Here is a 15,894-nt window from a genome sequence, read left to right on the forward strand (position 1 = left end):
AGCGCCATCGTGGTGCGCCGCGCTTAGTATCTCAGAATCGGCCGGAGATGGGTACCTTTCGGTAGCCGAAAACATGCCAAGGAATATGATTTGCACCAAATCCTTTCTGTGTCGTGTTCTCAGATACATATAGGTTGGAATTTAACGAAGAAAAAAACTCGATTTTTTGAAACTATGAGAGTAGAAAACTCCCTTAAAATCCAGACGAGACCTACTATAGACAACTTCTTATTTGAATATCGATTAGGGCCATTGTACGGTTCACCATTCAAATCAAACCATTTCTTATACAAATCGTTAACTTGATACAGCTCAAAGTATTAGCTTAACGGAATCTAGAGTATTTTATAAATTTGAGAGATGGTAAAAAGAAATTCTCGAATATAGGGTGTGTAGATAATTATTGCGATGGCTTGAAACTTGCGTAACTTTTCTCCAGCCCGGTGACAACTTGACAGCTCCCATATATTAAATTCACAAGCAAATTTTGTGGTGATTTGGTGATGTCATTGCGGCTCCAATGGAGCAACATTTGAAAAAGGCCCATCTCATTATTTATTTCCGTATGAGTAAAAAATAAATATCTTAAACTTTTCCATCACCAAATTTATTTCGCTGTTAAAATAAACAGAAAACATAGAATCCATTTTTATTATAAAAAATCCAAAATATAACAACAAATAGATTTTCGGAAATACAAGAAGATGACTTTCAAATTTGAGCCACCGGAGGTCGACAAAATTGTACATTCCTGGCAGCAATCTTGCTAAAACTGGACTCTACCATTTTGCTAGCAAGATTCCTGGTAAATGCACACAAATGCTGCCTAAAATCATGTGTAGAAAATCTTACATATCTTGTTTATATTCCCGACGAAAAAAAAACTAGATTTCTTGACGTTCTTAATTAATTTGAAACGAGTTGACATAGGTTAACGAATTGTTAAGCTTGTTGATTTACTTTAATTGGCCAAAATGTTTTTCATTTATATTTTTATATTTGTACAGGGTGTTTGGTTCATGGTTAAGAACCTCTCGAGGGGTGATTGACTGTTATATTTGGAGAAATAAATCGTTCTATGCATACCATCAAATTTCAACCGTTACAAAGTTATTGAACGTTTTGTATTAAAAACTTATTTGTCTTAAAATACCTCTAACTCAAAAAGTATACTTTGTATTTTAAATATTTTAGGTCCATTGGGAAGGTGAGAAAATTTTCCATTGAGTGATTTCCAAACATGTTTCAACTAATGAGTTTAACCCATTATAACCCAGGGGTTTCAAAAAGTGAGCCAAATGCAGTGATATCTTCAATTCCACCAAAAAATGTATCAAAGATTATGGGAAAAATAAAATCACCGCTTAAAATGGTTTTGAGAATGAAAATATCTTGCGCAAAAAATTTCGTACGCTTAAATAAAAACAACAAATTTTAAGTTGTTTGACATATTTCTTCGGATTTTCTGATAGACAACATTTCTTTTACACCTGTAGGAACGTTTTGTCACATAATGGAATTATTAGCACGAATTCCAACAATAAAATTCAATTAAATGTATTGCTTACTTTTCACCCGTCATTTGCCCCAACTATACACGGTTCAAAAATGTAAACAAAATTATAGAAAATGGCAGTTGTCTTGTTTCACAATGAAATATGAAGTGCAATGATCCCATTAGTGCAATAATAAAGCAGTTAGATGCCAAAATTCAGCAGTAAACACGCGTTAAACGATTGATAGTTCTGCGTATGAAATTTCATACGCTAGGATATAATGGGTTAAGTAACCTTTTCAAAATAATTTATTTGAAATTTTACAATTTTGATCGATTTTTCGTTCATTTCTCCAAAAACTGAATAGTTAATATCATTATTATAATAATTCATATTGTTAGTCTAGAAGAGCTGATCTGATACACTAATCTTTTCTTGTTTTTATGTGTTTGGGTTAATGGACTTGGGTATTTTTATCTCATTTTCACTAATACTAGCTCTAATTGTAAAAGCATGGCACTTATTGTACTTTTTTTTCTTTTCATTCGAAAGCCAAGAAAATTTTACAGAGAAAAATTTATTAATACCTTTCAGTTAAGTGAATTTAGTATTCTCTTAGAAGTAAATTAGTTTAAAGTTAGTGTTGTTATTAGCATTTTTGTTAATTTTCTTAAAATAGTAAATAATAAACATCACCATTATTATCATGGAAATAATGCATCTCAGCATGCTCTACAATTCCTCCTTTGACTCTATTCAATTACCTTTTTTGTTTCGACGCAAAATTCATTTTTATTACATCGCTTCGCATGCCAAAACAACGATTTCGAACCCACTACATTTGTGGTGAAGTCATGTTGTGTTAACTATAAAATAGCAGCGAAATGAAAAGAGATAGGGATAAAGTGTCAAATATCAAGTTATAGAGAATGTAAAGGGGCACCAAATGAACAATAGTAAAGATAAATTTAGTTGATTAAGATTTAGAATGATTACAAAACTTTCCAAAAACGCTAATTTTTAGTTATTTTACTAGTAAAAAGTCATTCAGTACACTTAACTAAAAGATATTTGTACATACATTGAAAGGAAATTTTCTCAGCTTTTCAATGAAACTTTGAAAATAAAGGATATTGTTTGGATTAGAGTCTTTTAAGCACTTGCAATTCGATCACAGGAAAAGTTTGGTAATGAAGATATAAAGAAATGAGAAGAGATAGTAACACGATGTTGAAGAACAAATTATGTATCATCATATAATCCAACTTTTGGATAATAGATATTGCTATAATCATAATTCATTATTTTGAGAAAATAACAAAAACCTCCTCAAAAATATTAACTCTCAACTTCTTCACAACTAAAAGGTAATTAAAACTGTTTAACTGAAAGACATGAGAACACCATTCTTACTTCAATTTTCTCACCTTTCGAATGGAACTGAAATATTTAAAATATAAAATATACTTTTTGAATTGGAGGTATTTTAAAACAAATAAGTTTTTTACACCAAAATTTCAATAACTCTGTAACGGTTGAGATTTGATGGCATGTGTTGAACAATTTTTTTCTCCAAATATGGCAGTCAATCACCCTCTAAGAAATTCGTAACCATGAACCAAACACCCTGTATTATTTATATTACTGAACATGGTTTTCTGTAATATGCCTACTGATTACAAAATTGGAACTTACGTGATAAATTATCCTTTAGATGTGCAAAGAGTCTGTTTAATGGTACCACATTATGCTTTGACTTCCTGGGTAACGTAGGGAGGAATATTATTTGATTATGATTTTTTTTTATAAAAAATGCAATTACGATTTTAACTTAAAAGGGGTAAATTTATCGCGGAAATTTATTGTTTCTGTCAACAATGCAAATGTATAAGTAACAGCTACATTCCAACCCTAAATATCACAGTAAAGATTATGTTCGTCCCAAAGACTTGACATCTTTGAAATAACTGTTCAGAATGACTTTCTGAATTATATAAACGTAGTTAGGAAATCAAAAACTCATTATACTCCACCTAAAAGTGAGATCTAACCATTCTGATACTATTCATCACAAATGTTACTCCAATTTAAATAAATTGGTCTGTTGATACAAGTTCCATAAATAAACCGTTATTTATTCTAATTCTGATCAGAAATTATTTTCAGTAGCAGAGCAGCAGAAGCGATGCCTTGCGGTAACCTCGTGGTGGCTCGTTTCAAATCATTCCGTTCTGCGTAAAAAATGGCCTTGCAACAAAATTTTAGAAAAAACCTAAAACAATTAACTGGCTAAATTTTAAATGCTTCTGCTAATACTTAAAATGATTTCTTAACTTATCGCCCAACAAATGACAGCTTCTTTACGTGCCTTGTATCACCTACCAATTGATTGAGCAAATGCCTTGTAATAAATTATACCAAAATGGTTCAATCTAACTATTAGCTGAATTTAATCGTTTTTTTTGCGCTACGTTCAATATATTTAGAAAATTATCCTGGAAAATTCTTTCGAAGATACCAAGTCTTTGCGATGAACATAATGTTAAAAGTATTCACAACATTTGTTCAATTTTTTTATTCGTTTCTGTTAAAATTTTTTTTTAATGGAGTAAATACATTACATTTATTGTTTTTTTTTTCGCATGAACTTTTTAAATTTTTCTTCCATCTCCACCCACATTTATTTTTGTTATCAGATAAACATGCGGACTCCTAAAATAGACCCGGCCCCCGGACAGTTAACCCCCCCCCCCTCCTTCTCGTCGGGCCTGATTGGGTCTTAGGGGTGATGATTTTTGATGTCACAATTGAGCGACCGAAAATAAAAAGTCGCAAGGACAGAATACGCTTCGTTAAACCCGTTTCGCATATATTAGAATATAATACCATGTTCATACTACAGAGTTAAAACATGTTATAATAATTAGCAACAAGAAAAATGTCATCAAGATAGCGTTAAAACACGTTTTAACTCGTAGTGTGAACGTAGTATAAAAATCGGATATAAATTTCAAGCATGAAAAGCGGACAGGAGCTCTTGGATGTAAGAGTCGCTTAAAAACATTCGGTATAAAAACAGCAAAAAATGTTTCCGGTTTCTACAAAGTACATTTCTTTATCCGACTTGAATGTAACATTAAACGGATTTAAGTTCTGTTAAATAAATTTAAATTTCCTGCGAACGAATTATTTATACTGGAGGTTCATCCTTGCGACTTTTTCGAGTAATAACTTTTTAAACGATTGTTATCCTGTTGTATCGAAGTCCAATTCTTACGATTGATTTTTATATCCGATCTTTATATCACTATGCTATATTGCACCCTAAGGAGAAAAATTGGGTAAACACCAAAATTTCTCACTAGGGCGAAATTTTTTGGTAAAACCAGTCTTTGTACATGAAGGGCACAAATCCTAACTTATTAGTCATGGGTGCGTTTGGACTTTGTTTCATCAGATACCGACACTAACTTTTTGTCGGAATAAAACTAAAACTAAAACGCAAAAAATATAGCATACTGCTTTCGCATAGGCCTGCTAAACCAAGATAAGTTTCGGCTTCATTGTGTCTTATCGGCATAAACAGAACTTCTGCACGGACGGGACATCACATTTGACCAGTCGTTTCGGTTGAAACACAAAGTGTGTTTTAGTTTTAGGGATTTAGTGTCAAGCCGGTGCTAATCTATTCCGACAAAAAGTTAATGTCGGTTTCTGATGAGACGAAGTCGAAACGCACCCATGACCAGGGTTGCCACTATTTTTCAAAGAAAATCTGGCAGTTTAAATAAAAATGCCTGGAAAAATCTGTTACTTGACAGCGAGCTCAAAGTCATCGAAATTTGGCATACATTTTGGTCTTCATAGAACATTAATCGATTTTTGTTTTGGAAAATATGACCAAGATTTCCAAAAATTGTGTGTAACAATCTCTATAATTTATAAATCTGGTAGAGTGAGAGGTTTACCTTTCTGCTAAAGGCTTAAAAAAACTCTAGCTGTGCCAGATAAATCTGTCATAATGGCATTCCTTCTGGGGTTTAACGTAGACTTCATAATATCTGGAAAAATCTGGCAAAATTTAAAAAAATCTGGAAAAATGTCTGGCTTGAACAAATGTCTGTTCAGTTAGGAAAAATCTGGAAGATTCCAGATAAATCTGGAATATTGGCAACGTTGCCCATGACTAAAAAGATCTATGTATTCTAATATATTTGAAATGGATTTTACGAAGCATGTTCTGCTCTTGCAACTTTTATTTTCGGTCACTCAATTTTTGCTTGCCCTTTTGAAAGTTAACAAGATCCTTCCTATTTAATATACATGTGTGGCGCAGATTCGCAAACATCAAAACATTAGAAGTATATTATCCTAAAGTATTATATTATTATAAATATAACAATATCCTGAATAATTTTGATTTGAATATTGATATAGTTTGCCACCCAATTGCCACAGAGAAAAAACTTTGTATTTTCTTAAATAACATTCTGTCGGCAAAATCCCTGGCTCTTCCTTACAAATCGAAACCGAGAAACATTCCATATGTTTTTCTAGATACCCGCTTTTCGCACCACGACGTGGTTCCCAACAGCCCGCAATGCAAACAATTTTTCTTCTGTCGGATGTCGGTGAAAATCCATATCCTTCGGTCTAAAAATACCCACCAGGCTCAAGGGGTTGCAAGCGTTTTTTTTCATCGACGGGTCTACTAAATTCGTTTCGTTTCTCTCCGTTTCCAGGACAATTCTCACCGGACGGTTGCCGGCGGAGCAATTTGCGGCCGTGTCACAGTGGAGATTATATTTCCATATCACTTTGGAATATTATTGCCATCCGATGTTTGCACAATCAGCAACGGCTTCTGCATGAGCAAATGTTGCCGCATCGTGCACCATTCGCCATCACCCGCCAAGTAGAGCGCATTAAATTGTCTGCCAAGTGGAAGAAATCAGATTCCACCAAATAAGCGTACAACCGAAACGAGCCAGTAGCTAGCAGGAAAAGCGAATCGCAGAAAAAAAGTGCTCAAGTGAGAAAATGATGCCCCAATCGGTTGCAACCAGCTCCCGCCGGTCGGTAGGCAAAATATGTAAAATTGAAATCGGAAAATGTTTACTTTTCGTCACACTGCTAACGAGTGTTTGCTTTCGAGCCATCCGGACCGACGAGGGCGCCTCGGATGCTCACCCCCCGACGACAAATGAACCTGGTAAGTTTTTGTTTATCTTTTTTTTTATTCCTGATGACGATATAGATCATATATAGATGTACTGTACCGGCGACACTGTCCTTCCGTTAAACGAACCTTCGAAGGGTCCTGTGGTGCTTCTGTCAGAACATTCCTTTTTGTAGATTCAATTTCAGTTTTTTTCTTCCTGTTGGCTGGACTGAAAAAAGTTTTTCTCGTTAACAGAGTGTAGTGCCGGGTGACTTCATTCTAATTTTAATCTAGCTGATCCAAAACCAGAACAATGTAGTGTTTGTTTTTGTCCTCGTTTTGCTAGAGTTATTTGCAATTTTATTTGGGTCGGGGCGTATTTGTTCCTGTGTTCAGGAGTTATCCAAAATGGTCTCGAATGGTATACGAGACTCAGCCCTTCGAAGGTCCGTTAGAAAGTTAGAAAGCGTTTGCACAGGAAGACTGAAGTAGTCGAGACTCATGATAAAAGTGATTATGTTTTCAAATTTTCATATACTCATGATGCTATTTCTAGATACTTGAAATTACAGCAAAGTGCCATGAAGCCAAGTTAATTGAGTATTCATGTACACATGATTGAACACTTTTAATAGAACCTTATGGAATTTCTTATACAATGATAAGTATGAGAAATATTACTTTGGCATATTCGACTAACTTATCAACTTATTTGAAAACACACGTATAGTGAATGTTTTATTAATGAAAACAGGATTTTTCCACCTAGTTTAGAATATATTTACATTTATTTCGTAATAAAAACTGTTTTGAAAAAAGTGGAAATACATGAAACTCTATTTCTGAACGATATAGGAAAAAACCGAAACGAAAGCTTATGCTAGCCGCCGTCATGCCAGTTTTTATTGTCGTTTTCGCTTGAGACAGAAACTAACTCAGTTTCGGACCTAACTGCTGTCAAATCGTTTGTTTGAAGCCAGTTTCGAACCTAGGTTATGCGCCACTGCACTGAAAAGCGGGTTGGGTTCTAACCTGAAAAATATTTCGGGTTCGCTCACATCACCGCTGTTTCGCGAGAACCCAAAAGAAAGGCTTTTCACATTGGTTTTTTGTCTATGATTGATCAAATCAATTAATACCAATTCAAGGTGTTCCAACGTTTGTGTAGCGGAATAATTCTTTTCAAGGTTAGTCGCTTAAATATTGCTATAACTAGCTTATATTTTGGCCGAAGTGCGACCTACACCAACAATGCAGATTTGCTAAACACTTTTTGAGCCTTACTGGTGCATTCAAAATTGTTAAATTATAACAAACAATTACAAAATAATACTGTCGATGTGTACTATCATCTAGACTAAAACAATAAACCAAACATGCACACAAATTTCACTTTTCGTGAACAAATTTCAATATTTCTAAGATAATAAGATAATCTAAATTGCCTTATTTGATTAAGGGAACGAAGCTATTTAAATCTTCCAAAAATATTTATTTTTCTTATGTAATTAAAAGCCGTATCACCTAAGAATATTATCGCAAAGTATCAAAGTTTAACTCCGAATATTTTCGAAGATAAATATAGTAGAACCGGTTTGCACGGAGTTGCGTAGGATCAAGAGGTGTTTAAAGAGTTTTAAATCAGTGTAAATGGTTGCAAGAGAAACTGATTAACTTTGTTGTAGAAGTTTCACTACACTACTGCTTTAACCACCGAAATCAATAAATAAAAATTAAAAAAATAATCGCTTAACGAGTAGTTACTCCAATAGTGTATTAGCTTTGAAGTGTCTGCATAAATACTGAATAGACCGATATTTTAACTACAACTCTCTTTAAATCCCATTTATAATTAGTAATACGAGAATAACAAAAAATAAAAGTCTACGTAGACTTTTTCAAAGACCCCCCCTCCCCCTTCGTAGATAAACGTAGACTTTTGCCAGACCCCCCCGTCCCCCTTATGAGTCTACGTGGTTTATGAACGGCTGATGCAATTTGATGTGGGACACTCTTTACTAGCGTTTTTCTCAGAACCGCGTTTTTCAAATTGGCGATCACGATAACTCAAAAACTAATCAACTTATTGACTTGATTTTATTTATGAGAATGCACAATATTTGTAGCCCGTCGTTCAACCACAGAAAACTGAATAAAAATTTTTTTCTCTCTATTATTTTTTAGAAAAGTGACCGACTTTTACAGTAAAATACTAGATTTTTCGGTTTTCATGAAGCTATTTTCCGAAACTCAAACTTTTTCCTATTTTTTGTGGTTCATCGACTAACTACAAGTCTAAGCTTTACAAAACTCATTGAATTTCCCGTATCAGACAATTTTATGGAGAGTTTTCGTGTTCGCCGTGGCACTCCTCCACGTGGAAATGGTTGGACGTCTACCCTTGCAACTATCCTATGTGTGACTCTGCGTGACTGAAAATATTTTTTTATACAAAATGAATCCATAAATAAATCTTAACATTATAAAAAAGATCCATTGTTGCCTTGCCTTCAAAATCGTAAACAAAAATCGTAAACTTCGGTTTGAGCACTTTACACCAGACGGCCCCTTAAAATCAAGAGAATATAAGCGCCGGGCAATTTGTTTGCCTATGGAGGCTGATTTATAAGCACTAGCGCATTGCAAAAAAAATCATTTTCAACTCCAACAAAGGCCCCTTACCTATCATTTAGCTTACCAGAGTGGCAACGGAAAAAAATTCAATCGAAGTGGGCGTGGATCAAAAATTGTCCAAATGATGTGAATTTGGACAATTTTTGATCCTTGCCCACTTTGAAGTTTTCCATCGCTCCTCTGGGAAACTACGAGGGAATAATACATTAAATACAGTGGCTGATTCAGAGGGAAGGTTCCCGGGGTCCGTACCCCGCAATTACTGACTTTTTGAGATCTTTCAATTTAGTTTCTATTTTTAATTCATTCTAAACTCAAAAAAAATCCAAATCAGGTTCGACCATCAAAATCTTATTTTAATTAAATGAGGTTATTACATATTATGTATTGTACAATGAACACATGGAAATTTCAGACCCCTTCGATTTTTTTGGATCCGCGCCTGATTAAATGTTATAACTTTTGAACTAGCTCTCAGGAAATTGTTTATACTTTTTTTAAAGGCAATAATAACCTTAGCATTTTATTGGAAACATGTCTGTTTCTTAAAACAGATGGGTAGGTAATGTAAGAGACATAACCGAAGTGAAGTAGAATACAATAGGCTGGAAATTCAATTGCTGTAATTTTTACTTTCTTCTGCATGGTTGCTTTAAATTCAGCTATCAGGTATTTCTGTTATTTGCATTACCTACACGTACATCACTTGCGATGCGTTTATGCAAATGAAACATCGGTTCTACCTCGAAAGTATCAAATGTCCGCCCGAGACACATGTGTGGCAAAATTCAACCACTAGGTTTGTTTCCAAGTTTCCAGTGGGTAATTATTTTGCAAGTGGATAGCACTACCTTTACTACCCACATTATTGAATATTTCATTACACATGGGCTCAAAAGGCATTCGTCTAGCTGCTTTATTTTAGAAATAGTCCACTTTAAAGCATGGCATGCACAAATAAAATAAATTAAAGGCCAATTTGGATATCAAATACTATTTGTGCTCACTGGAAGTTAAACTCACTCCACCAGGGGCGGCGAAACACTTTACGCCCGAGTGGGTAGAAAGCATAGGGTGGGGGTCCATTAGTAAGGATTTTTTTCCTTTTCGCAATGCACACGCTTACATTACATTCACATTAAATCACGTTCGTTTATGCACATGGAATTGTGGTACATCGATATGTTTTCAAATGTGTGTAGTGCGAGATACATGCGCTGCACATCTAAATTTTTTGAAATGGTTCAAAATTTCGAGTGGATAATTACCCACTCGGTTATTTTCGAGTGAGTAATACTACCCAAACTACCCACGCTTTCCGCCGGCCCTGCACTCCACAGTTAAAAGCCAGTACAAGGGCATTTGCACGTGGAATGTCAGCATTAGAGAGGTAAGGCGAATGTCCTATAAAAATAATATATTCAAGCCTTAACATTAATATCTCTTCTGCGACAGATACTCCCGAACAAGCTCACAGAGCAAGAGACCGTGGATACTGTGATCTCCGGGTCGGCTTGCTACTGGGTAATCGGAGGGGCTTCGCGGAACAAGGTGGTGCACAAAACTATTGTATTTCTGGGATGTTTTATGGTTGGAAGTGGAAAAGCTAATTTACAGTAAAAAAACGAAATTTATTTAAATAAAAATGAGCAAACTAGGTGTGGGTGTGTGTGGTGTGGTTTATTGGGCTATTGTACGGGTTCAATATGGGTAAGATTCCGTTGCGGTACGTACCGGTGCTGCTACGTTGCACGTGGTATTCGATGCTGGCGAGCGCTCGCTGAAGATTCCGGACGATGCTCGCTGTTCGTTGGATTCACTGTTGGTGTGGGTGGTACTGGTATGGCGTCCCGATGAGCGTGGGTCGCGATGACGCCAGCCGATTGTAATGGCGGATGGGTGGCGTGGCGGGAAGGGAACTGTACGGCGTCTTCCTTCTTTGGCTCGATCGGTGGGCCACGGACGATACCGTATTGGCTTCACCGAGAAGGGCCCTCCTTTACGCTTAGGGCACACTGCCCGAGGGTTCACAGGGCTCTGCGGCACCTGTAGGCTAACTCCTTGATAGTTAGACTTCGGCAGATTCCTCTGCCTAGGCCGAAACGTGTGCAGTGAGGGATTCAATTGGTTACAAAAAAGGTCCTGAATGGGACATATAGCGAAAGTGAGACATACAGTACCAGGTTAGGTTCGACGGAGCCATTTACCTGAATGAACAGAAGAATTCTGGATCTCCAAGATGTCGGTTAAGTCCAGTCTCACAATTTAAAAATACTTTCCACTCACTTCTAAATCACACGAACGCCGCGGTACTAATGACCAATGGCGGGTTCCTTCGATTTCCTCTGCCCTTACTACCGCCACCCACAATTTCCACCTTCCTTCTAGGCGTAACCTATCACCACCCCCTTCAGGGGTGTATTATCTCTCCGTATAACACTTTCGACCCTTTCCAGCCCAATGTTTTTATATACAATTATCTGTGTTGTGTATTTGTCCCTACTATTTACATTTTATATTTTATTTATTTATTTATTTTAATACTAACCCTACTAACATTAACATTAAGAAACACAACAGTTTAAAAAATACAAAAATGCACATAAAAATCATCGGGACTTGTAACGACGGTTACACTATCCTCCCGCCCGGTAAAACAAATAATTAATCTATGATGAATTATTTATTTTAACCTAAACACTTCACAAAATAAACTAATGAAATTGAAAGACAAATGCCAATATAAAATGAAAGCTAATTAAACGACACGGAACAATATAAAAATGATTTGAAATACTAGACATGAAACAACAGTTTAAGATCAACTGGCAATTATAGGTCAGATTTCCCTAGGAAATGTGCCATAATACAACACGTGTGATTTTATCCTGTATGTATACATGTAGATAGCACGAGCACAATTGCGGCGAAAACGATCACTCTAATTCATCCGTTAATCCATTTCATCTTCGAGCGATATCAGCAATGAAACGACAAAGGATGATTAGTTGAGCTTCGCACGCGAACGCGACTATCTGTTATTCGGACAGATGGTGAAACAAAATACAAATACAATTAGTTAAACAATTTCATCATATAAAAACAAATAGTTACACGATATGGACAATGCTTCTAACCGTGGTGAATCTGTGAGATAGGTAAGTAAATATTACGGTATCGTTAATCGTTAAGCTGATTTTATGATTATTTCCAGCATTATTCCATCAGGCGGCCGTCCTGATTTGTATAGGAACAATAATGAGAACAAGCTAAATCTGATCAGGTACGGGTACATTCTATTGCTATGCTAACTAAAATTGCATGTTGAGCATTTCGGGCTTCAAATATTCTATTTTTGCTACAACGTGTAAATGCTTTCATAATTCACGTGCTAGCCCGTTCTTTTGTATGGCGCCAATATAAAAGAACCTCCTGTTCAATCGGTTCTCCTACCTAAATTCTATCTATTTGTGTGACGTCACTATTTCATAGTACTATTTTGTTTTATTTTCTCCTAGGTTCATTCCCCAGTAGTGAGTGGCTCCACTAAGAGGATTCTATCCGTTGCCGCGAGAGTACAAACTCTCTGAGAGGTTTCCAGCGAGATGAGAAGTGAGAAATTTTCGCGAGAGGACCACTCTGAGAGAGATAAGATTCATTCGGCCTATGGTTCACGATGACTACGGTCTTTACTACGCTGCTATAATTGCTGCTATAACGCATCACATGTTGCAGTTGTAAACACTAGTCAGTCTTTATAATTTATCATTCTAATACCTTTTTATGTTTTAGGATCATCACCTGGGCGAAGGTCTGCAGCAGAAAAAACACCAAGATTCCTTCCCGTTTCATCCGCGACCTCGTATGAACTGGTCCCGCGTCTTGCTACGATAACGCACGGTGTATATACAAGCCCATATTTGGCGTTGTACTTATCCGCCGCTGATGACTGCTTAAAGTTTCGCTTGAAGACCTTTTGCCCTATCTGGTAAGTCGAACAAAAACGTTTGTGTCTTAAATTATACACCCTGCTACTTTTGTCATGACTTTTCCTCAGGTTCTGTTCAACGATCTGAAACACCTTCTCATTGATCTCGCTACGTCTACCATCCCTTTCTTCCGCTGTAACGTCTGTCCCATCTCTATCTAGCCTATGTTCGTCACCTTTTGTGACCTTCTCATGACCATAGAGAATCCTGTACGGCGAAAGGCCAGTGGATGAATGAATGGTCGTGTTAAGCATTTCCTCGACCTCTGCAATTTTTGTGTCCCACAATCGTTGATCCTGCTGCATATAGGTTCTCAAACAGGCGTTGATGGTCCTATTAGCTCGCTCCACAGGATTAGACTGACTGTGGTGGCGTGAATTCGGCCAATGTTGGATTCCACGACGTTTTAGAAGAGCCTGGAATTCCTTTCCTACAAATGTTGTGGCATTATCCGTGATGATGATTTCCGGAGTTCCAAAGCGCCTCAGCCAGTAATCCTCCACGATTCGGCATACTTCTTTACTCTCAATCCTCCTCATTGGTACCAGGAGTGTCCATTTAGAGAACAGGTCCATCATGACCATCAAATGACACTTTCCCTGCTTGCTGCGAGGAAGGCTCTGAATAAAGTCCATTGCCAAGATCTGGAAGGGTTTACTACTAAGCCTCTGGTTCCCCATCTCCGGAGCGGTTGTCAACGTTGACGGTTTGCACTGCTTGCACGTACTGCACGACTGCACGTAACGCTTTGTTTGTATAGCCATTTTCGGCCAGTAGTAGCGAATTTTTAGCTTGTAAATGGTTTTCTCATATCCAGGATGTAAGGATTGATCATGTTCTTGTTTTAAAACTTCTTCCCGTAGATCGTCTGGCAAGCATAACTTCCATTCATAGCGATAATCCATTACATCCGTGGGCGAGGCTACAAATTTGAATAATTTGTCATCCTCGATTTTGAAATCGGCAAAATCTTCAGGGGTTTCCAGAACCTTCTGGTAGGTCTTGGAATACCAATCGTTTCGTGCCAACTCCACTGTTTCTACCGCGCGGGATAGGGCATCCGGAACCACGTTTTCGGACCCCTTGCGGTGCTTTATAATCATGTCGTGTTGTTGCAGCAACATGCTCCAACGACTCAGCTTGGATGACGGTTTCCATTTGGAGTTCATAATAAATGATAATGCAGAGGAATCGGTGATCAATGTGAACCGACTTCCTTCTACATATGGTCGAAATTTCTCGATGGCTTCCAAAGCTGCCACACCTTCTTTTTCCGCAGTTTTCCATGCTCTTTGCGACATGGTTAGCTTACGTGAAAAATAGGCAATTACGTGCTCCCTGCCATCAGTTTCCTGGGTCAAAACACCCGCGATTGCCGTGTCACTTGCGTCAGTCTGGATCGTGAAGGGTCTCTCGAAGTCTGGACAAGCTAGTATCGGCGCTGTTATTAATTTTTCTTTGAGGGTGGAAAAAGCTTGCTCGGCTTCTTCGTCCCACCGTACAACTTTTGGCTTTCCCTTTAGCAAATTCGTTAAGGGGGCCGTCACTTCGCTAAATCCTTCTATAAAACGCCGATAGTAGTTCACCATCCCTAAAAAGCGCCTTAACGACCTGACCGACGTAGGACGTTCAAAATTTACTATGGCCTCAATCCGATCAGGGTTTGGCCTTAATCCTGTCTTCGAAAGCACGAAACCCAAGTATGGTAGCTCTGGCACACCAAACTTAGATTTCTCCAAATTTATCGACAGATTGGCAGCACGTAATCGTCTAGCTACTTCTTTCAGACTTCGGAGGTGCTCCTCAAACGTGTTGCTTACAATGACAATGTCGTCAAGGTAAACAAACACGTTTGGTTCCAATTCACCATACCCAAGGACCTGGTCCATAAGCCTAGACAAAGTGGCTGGGCTATTCACCAATCCAAACGGTAATCTGGTGAACTGGAACAGCCCTCTTCCGAACACCCTGAAGGCCGTATACTTTCGGGACTCGGGATCCAAAGGAACTTGCCAAAAAGCCTTCGACAAGTCTATGGTTGATAAGTACTTTGAAGCCCCTAATCTCCCTAGTATTCGGTCCTGATGTGGAAGAGGGTAGGCATCTCTCCGTGTCCTTAGATTCAATTTTCTGGCATCTATACACATCCTAACCTTTAGGCAATCTTCCCCGTCCTCTGAAACTCCCTTTTTCATTACTGGAACTATCAGAAGAGCCCAGTCGCTATTCGACCTTTCAACGACCCCTGATTCAATCCATTTATCCAATTCCTCATTCACGCTCTTCTGGACTTCCGGTGACCATGGATACGGATTCAGACGAACTGGATCTGCATTCTTAAAATCTTCCGTGAACTCTATCTTGTGGGTTATTAGTGGTGTTACATCCAGTTTTTCACCCTCACGAAATACCTTAAACTCCTTTTTGACCTTTTCTAACTCAGTCTTCTGTTCTGCTGTTAATATTGTCTCTACATCATCAACCTCTTCTTCCATTTCCTCAAACGATGCTATCTCCGAGCTAACTGACGGTTCAATGCTAAAAAGTTTCCAAAAATTCATCCCTAATATCAACCGACGACTCAGGGCAGGGGCAACAATAGCGGTAACAATCT

General features: G+C 37.5%; 1 protein-coding gene across 6 annotated transcripts in view; it reads left to right on the forward strand.

Moving 5' to 3' along the window:
• LOC131681571 (locomotion-related protein Hikaru genki-like) overlaps window positions 1-15,894 on the forward strand; it is an 81,570-nt gene that overhangs the window by 24,861 nt on the left and 40,815 nt on the right. For all 6 annotated transcript variants that reach the window (XM_058962412.1, XM_058962414.1, XM_058962413.1 and 3 more), the window contains exon 2: window positions 6,239-6,708. In XM_058962412.1, coding sequence (XP_058818395.1) covers window positions 6,537-6,708 — 172 coding nt within the window. In that variant the 5' untranslated portion in view covers window positions 6,239-6,536. The remainder of the gene's footprint in view (window positions 1-6,238; window positions 6,709-15,894) is intronic.

Source organism: Topomyia yanbarensis, chromosome 2 (genome assembly GCF_030247195.1).
Source record: "Topomyia yanbarensis strain Yona2022 chromosome 2, ASM3024719v1, whole genome shotgun sequence".
NCBI lineage: Eukaryota > Metazoa > Arthropoda > Insecta > Diptera > Culicidae > Topomyia > Topomyia yanbarensis.